This window comes from Nicotiana sylvestris, chromosome 4 (assembly GCF_000393655.2).
Source record: "Nicotiana sylvestris chromosome 4, ASM39365v2, whole genome shotgun sequence".
NCBI classification, from domain to species: Eukaryota; Viridiplantae; Streptophyta; class Magnoliopsida; order Solanales; family Solanaceae; genus Nicotiana; species Nicotiana sylvestris.
The window spans coordinates 3,463,162-3,470,619 of NC_091060.1; the positions used below are offsets into that span (position 1 = coordinate 3,463,162).

The window sequence follows — 7,458 nt, forward strand, 5'->3', positions numbered from 1 at the left end:
AGAAAAATAAATTCGTTAACTTTGTTTCTAACTATTTGGCATGTTAGTATGTTAAGGCAAGCACTTGCGACTCACAGACCCACTAAAACAACTCAAGATTGTGAAGTGGAAATACAATAGAACAATACATTATATGACTAAATTACTCAAACCATTAGAGGTATGATTATATATGGGAAAGTTGTAAATTGGCTTACCAAGTAGGCACATTTCTTGCTAGTCAAAACCTCTTATAGTGAGGTAAAATATGCATAGATATACATGAACAAAAAATTATCTGACTCAATAGAGCTCTATTATCCATCAATTCTAATAGAGGATCACATTCACTTCACGATTTGAAAACTTTTTCAAGAAATATTGGGTACACGAGTAGATCTTAGTACTAGTTTTATTGCACGCAAACGCAAAGTCCGAATGTGTTATACGGATTTTGGAGGATATGTTGAGAGATTGTATTCTTGAGTTTGGAGGTAGTTGGGACGCTTATCTACCTTTAGCTGAATTTGCTTACAACAATAGCTTCCAGTCCAGTATTCAGATGTCATCATACAAAGCAGTATATGGTAGAAGATGTCGTTCTCCTATCGAAAGGTTTGAAGCTGGTGAGACAAACTTATTGGGACCCGACTTAGTACAAGAAGTTATTGACAAGGTCTAATTGATTAGACCGCAATTGCTCACTGTTTAAATAGACAAAAATCTTATGCGGATAAGAGAAGAAGAGACTTAATGTTCATAATTGGAGACAGAGTGTTCATACAGGTATCTCCTATGAAGGGCGTGATGCGATTCGGAAAAGAGGTAAGTTGAGCCCGAGGTTTATAGGTCAGTATGAAATACTTGACCAAGTGGGAGCTGTGGCATATAATTTGGAACTTCCTCCTTAGTTATCTTATATTCACCTAGTGTTTCATGTCCCCATGCCAAAAGAAAAATGTATATCAGACTCCTCTCAAGTGCTTGAAGCACCTACTATACCACTCGACGAGAAGTTAACTTACAAGGAGGAGCTGATGGTTATTGTCGATAGACAAGTGAGGAAGTTACGATCAAAAGAAATTGTGGTTGTTGAAGTTTTGTGGAGGAATCACACCATTGAAGAGGCTACTTGGAAAGTGGAAGATGATATATAAGTCAAGTATTCTCATTTATTTCGGTCTACAGGTACATACTTGAGTTAAATTCGGGGACCGAATTTTATAAAGTGGGTAGGATGTCATGACCCATATTTAAGTTAGGGTATGTTGGTCTTTTAACATAACAAAAAAAATAATACAAGAAAAGAAAACAAAAAGAAAGAAAGAAAACCTAATTAATTTAAAATAAGGGCAAAAGCCTACTTAAACCAAAAGAAAGAAAAGGGAATTGGGGGAAAGGGAAAGCAGTGCTGCTGCAGCAGCAGAAACAAAAAAAAACGTAGAGAAGGGAAGAAGAAGAAGAAGAAGAAGAAAAAAGAGGTTGGAATCTAACTTTGGAAAATAGGTAATATAATATTCTTATATTTTATTTTACTAATATGAGAGTATATAAATTAAATAATTTGAGTAATATAGTGAGATTGACTAATATAATTAGAAACAAGAAAAGATTAAGTAATATTTCCCTTAACTCATAGCACTTTGTGGAAGAATCACGGGTACCTGTAGAATACTTTGTAATGAAGATTTATTTTTTTAAAACAAATCAAATTCTTTATATCTTTGTATGTAGTAATATGAATTAAATATGGGAACATACATAGAAACAAATGCAATTTGTTGAACGTATTTTTTTTAATTCAAAGGATAAACTTTCTTACTTCACTTGCTTAAGATTATCTTTTAGGTGTATATAATTTTGTTAGGTAAGAAAGAAAGTATTGTCGATAGTGATCCTATATGATTTAGATATATACACATAATTGGCATAATTTGGGTAAAAGGAAATTGAAAAATAAATAAATATACGAGTAAGTTGGAATTGATAGATTATAGACTAGTTAAATTACTCATAACATGGATAAATATAATTCAGCAAATTGATGGTATAACATAAAAAAGCCGAGGATTTGGAAGCTAAATTTAGCTATGAATTAGCTTAAACAAAGAAATTAACACAAGATCGATATTGATGTGATTATAGATTGATTGAAGAAAGCCGTACAGATCGCTCAAGGTGACGAGTTTAGTATTTCGACACGAGTACTATGAGTAGTAATCTTACCACAATTTGTGTTTTCATAACCTGCATGGTTTATACGTTATTTTGAAAATAAAATATGTTACTGAATGTTTAAAATTGCATGTGGGACAAGTGTCACACCTCCTTTTTCCGCCCCCGCGAGGGTACAAGGAGTTTTTTCCAATTAAAGGACAATCGAAACGGGATTTGTTTGTTTATTTCAGAGTCGCCACTTGGGAGATTTAGGGTATCCCAAGTCACCAATTTAATCCCGAATCGAGGAAAAGAATGACTCTGTATTACAGTCTGCGAACCAAAAATCTGGATAAGGAATTCTGCTAACCCGGGAGAAGGTGTTAGGCATTCCCGAGTTCCGTGGTTCTAGCACGGTCACTCAACTGTCATATTCGGCTTGTTTATCTGATTTTATACATGTTTAACCTATGTGCGAATTTTAACTTTTAACCGCTTTTGTCATTATTATTATTTTTTTATCAAGAATTGCAACATCATGGAAATACATCTCGAACCACGTCACATCAATGCACCCGTGGTTGTTGGCACATTTCCACTCCGTTGAGATTTGGATTTGGGTCACATAAATGTGCACCCGAGTTTAAGAAAATTAAATTATTAAAGTCGCGCCTAAAGAGTCTAGCGCGTTATTATCTTTGGAAAAGGAAGTGAAATTCACTAAACAGTCCATCCCAAATTCTAACTATTTATTATGACCAATTAGTGAGGGCCCCGCAATTTACATTTTTTTATTTGGCGAGGCTCGTCTCATTATTTTTAAAAGGATAAACCTATAGTGACTACATTTTTTCTATTAAGTTCGTTTTCTAAAATAAATGAAGAAAAGGTCCTACTTTATTTACATACTTTCGAGTTATTATAGTCAAGTTTCGAAAATGAGTCGTTTAAAGAGTTTACATGAACAACGGATATAATGTTCTATATATAGACAGTAAAAGAAAGAAAAGACTACATTAAACTACAACTTCATATCTTTCTCATTTTTGCATTCATGCTTCGAGTGGCTTACAAGATGAACCAGTGTATCAGTTTGTGTACCTGGTATTTGGAAAGCAAGGAAAGAAGATGAAGATCAGTAGAAGTAGCAGTAGTGTAAATACACAGCAACAACAGCAACCCAGCAGCAATTCGGCCCAGATTCAAGGCCCAGAAAACTTTGAAGAAAAACCGAACAACTCAATAGAACAAACCCAAAAGTATGTAAACAAACTAAACAGCAACAACCCACGCGTGTATTAAAACCCGAAACTAAACTCGTTTCTCACTTTGTTTTTGTTTTCTCTTTTTAAACTCTATCACACTCTCTTCCGATTTTCAGAATGTATTCCTCTCTCAAAAATGTTCTCTCCCTAAAATCCCCTAAAAAAATTCCTCTCTTTCTAAAAATTCTTCTCCCAAAAATCTCCTTCACTCTATGTATATATAATAACCAAACAGACCTTCCCTCCTTTGAAAAACTTCACTTAACCCGACCAAAATCCCAAAAAAAATCTGCCCATTTTCAACAAAATCCCACTAAGGAATGCTTTTCCTTATTTTATTCCTTAAATCAAGGCATGATATATGGGCTTGTCCTCCACTAACCTTAAACTAATATATAAACTCTTGTTTTATTAGTGCTTGACTAACAGACCACTAAATTAGTCAATTCTGCCCATTTTCCCTTCCCAAAATACCCCTGTAATCCTACTGTTATTACTGCCCTCCTAACACAAACATTATTGTATTACAACTTTTAAAATCTGCTTACCTTTTAACAAAGATTTAAAATTAAAACTGATTTCAAATGTACCCAAACTTATTTCTGATTACTGAAGGACTAAAGCTGAGTTCTTATTGAAACAACTGAACTGAAATTAAATCAAAACCAAACTAACACAACGCAGAACTCAACAGAATCATTGAAGCTGAAATTGAAACTTGAATCAATATGCACATGAATGAAGGTAATGTGAATGCAGGTTCATTGTCAGCTTAATGACAATGTCCTGAAACTAAAACTGACATATGCACATGAATACAAACATCAGGAATGCAAGTTCATTCCTGAAATCAAATGGCCCTGGATCAAATATACACAACAACATTTGACGAACTTGCTGATTTAACAAACAAGAGTGAATTAATTGTCGAAACTAATTAATGGACATGCTTATAACAACTGATACCAAACAATCAGACCCCAGACAATTTAGGCAAACAGGTTATTTCCATCAGCATTAACAGGAACAAGAATTTATAATAAGACAACTAATCGACGAACTTAATCGAGTCGATTACACACATTGTAAACAATTACAACAAACAGAAACAATTCTATAATTTGATCGATAAACGGGTATAGTGGATATGAGACAGAATCAAGTAAAAAAGTAGGAAATTTATACAGATTACTAAAACAGGCAATAATACACACATAGGGTACAAAAGAAAAATAGGGAAAATACCTCTGAATCTTCAAAATTATACGGACCCAGGCTCAAAGTCAGACCTAAGCATTTTGAGGTCGAACAGACTCTAATTGAAGTGTTCTCAACTGAGAACACCTCGATTAAAGTCTATTAGGCCCCAACCCTTCAATTAATTTGGTCAGATTCCATAATTGGAATTTTAGGGTTCCGTTTTTTTTCAGATTTAGGGCTCGAACATTTCTGGGTAGATTCGAAGGGAATCAAGGGTGGTTTAGGGGTAAAGGAGGCCTGGGGGTCACCTGGTATGAATTTGAAAAGGATCTGGGCAGTTCCTGTTTGGCTCGAATCTTCAAATGAAGATTCGAGCAGTTCTAGGAATATTCGACCTAAGCCATTACCGGATCTATGACGAGGGTAGTCGGGATAAGCTAGGGTGTTGATTTGGAAGCCATCAGAGAAAGTTAGGTTTTCAGACCAAACTTTGATCGAAGATTCGAGATGTTGGGGTCTGATTCGAGGTAAGCTATGATGATAGTTGGAACAGGGAGGTTGAGAGGAGTTAAGGGTGTTAAAATGGAGTCATTTGGACCACCGGAACCGCCGTGAGGCGATTTCCGGTGGGTGGTTGACGGTGGTTAACGGTAGGGTTCATCTGGTCTCTGAAGGAGACAATGAACAGGAAAGGGGGGAGTGTTTGGTTTGGGGGGTGGGGTATGGTTTAGGACTTATATACGGGGTGGGGTGGATGGATCCTGGCCGTTGGATCAATTGAGATCAATGGCTTGGATTAATTCACTTAAACAAACAGTGTCGTTTGGTCTCTTTGAGAGACTGGGTTCACCGGGTAAAAGTGAACGGGGTTGTGGGATTGGGTTTGGTCCAAGCTCTGGGGGCCATTGGATCAAAGAAGATGGGCGGCTCAGATTGAGCACTTGAAACGGTGTCGTTTCAAACCAAACCAGGGCTGCACTGAACCGTTTGATTTGTTCGATCAACGGCTCAGATTGAAGGATGACGAAACGGGGTAGTTTTATCATCCTACTACGTCGTTTTGTTTGCTTTTGAGACCAGCTGGTTTGGATTGGGTCAAGGATGAGTTTTGGGCCTGAATTTCTCCTGGCCCAGTCCGAATTTCCTTACTACTTTATCCATTTTCCCTTTTTTCTTTAATTACAAAAATTAAACAAAAAAAATCCTAAATAAATCGTAAGAAATAAAAATAAAATTTCACACATACTGTTTAACCTATAATAATTAATACACAAGTTAAACATTAAATAAAATAAACCAAAGACAAGAAACACATATTTATATTTTTTGTGATTTTTTTTAAACCAAATTATGGTTAATTAATTTCTAAATGCATTTTTGTATTTTATCCTTTTATATAAACTAATGATTAATTAATTGTAGAAATGCAACATTAATTCCTAAATGCATATGTACCTATATTACTATTTTTCTGTATTTTTTCTTAATTAGAATAAAATGCACATGCACAGACGAAATGTCACGAAAATTCAAAAATTGCATGCAAAGAAAAATTATTTGTGATTTCTTTTGGAGTAGTTCTTGCGAGGCAAAAATCACGTGCTCACAGCTGCCCCTCTTTGTCCGAAAATACGAAGAGTTTTCGTACAAAGATAAAGTGAGCGGATACGAGCGATTTTTGCCTGTTTGACTATTCCGTGTGAAGCATTTTTTGAAAGATTTGACCGAACCTTGCTTCAAAGGTTTCCTACATATCCCTGGCTAAAAGGGAATCGGGTCAATGTAGTTCGGAAAGTTTTGGTAGCTGGGACTACCATGGGATTGCTGTTACTGTTGTTGCTTGCTATTGCTACTGTTTCCCGATCTCCTTATTACACTGTGTCAAAAGAAAATAAGAAGCTAGACTAAGCTAGGAATTACGAAATCTTATCTGTCTTCCCTTTGCTCTGGTTGCCTCACTCTTGTCGGCTTGTGTTTTCCCTGGTGCTTTTCTTTCGAAAACTGCTGGGGACGACATTGGCCTTTTGCCTTTTTGAGCATAAGCTTTATTATTCCATTCTGTCTGCTGAGGACAACTGCTTCCTATGTTAAAGCTTGTTATGCTGGGGATCTTCGTTGTATTCCTCCTGATTACTGATTTCTGTTTGGATCTGGAAATATGTTCCTCTGTTCTGCAGGCGGGCTCCTAACTTCGACTTTTTCCTCAAAATTCTAACACCTCCATTATCCAGGCGGGCTCCTGACTTCAATAATTTCTTAAATTCTACCACCTCTATTCTCCAGGAGGGCTCCTGACTTCAACAACTGCTTAAATTTTCAGCCTCCATTCTCCAGGTGGGCTCCTGACCTCAACAACAACTTAAATGTAACACCTCCATTCTCCAGGTGGGCTCCTGACTTCAGCAACTTTCTTAAAATAATTCAGCCTCCATTCTCCAGGCGGGCTCCTGACTTCAACAACTTCTTAAAATAATTCAGCCTCCATTCTCCAGGCGGGCTCCTGACTTTAATAACTTCTAAAATTTATCACCTCCGTTCTCCAGGCGGGCTCCTGACTTCTTTAACTTAAAATATAACAACCTCCATTCTACAGGCGGGCTCCTGACTTCAACAACTTTTTAAATTTTAACACCTCCATTCTACAGGCGGGTTCCTGACTTCTTCAACTGCTTCCTTCAAAACTGGTGTTTTATCCCTCTGAAAATTGCTGGCGATAACACCGTTATTTTATTTCACCAATATGTCATGTTCCTTCCTCAATGACTATTTCCTTTAAAGCTGGTGCTTTCGCTTCCCTGAAACCTGCCGGGAATAACACTGCTGGGGAATTATCTTCCTCCCTTTAATAATGGTGGGG

General features: G+C 36.5%; 1 protein-coding gene across 1 annotated transcript; it reads left to right on the plus strand.

The window, feature by feature from the left end:
- Positions 1-442: 442 nt before the first annotated feature.
- LOC138889116 (uncharacterized) lies at positions 443-1,136 on the plus strand. Its single transcript, XM_070171677.1, has 3 exons — positions 443-655; positions 753-804; positions 910-1,136. Exons 1-3 carry the CDS (start codon positions 443-445, stop codon positions 1,134-1,136), a joined length of 492 nt encoding a protein of 163 aa, XP_070027778.1.
- The last annotated feature ends 6,322 nt before the right edge of the window (positions 1,137-7,458 follow it).

Coding starts and splice junctions, on each gene's coding strand:
- LOC138889116 (XM_070171677.1), top strand. CDS start 443: ATGTTGAGAGATTGTATTCTTGAGTTTGGAGGTAGTTGGGACGCTTAT. Junction 656..752: donor TACAAGAAGTTATTGACAAG/GTCTAATTGATT, acceptor AATTGGAGACAG/AGTGTTCATACAGGTATCTC. Junction 805..909: donor TGATGCGATTCGGAAAAGAG/GTAAGTTGAGCC, acceptor ATATTCACCTAG/TGTTTCATGTCCCCATGCCA.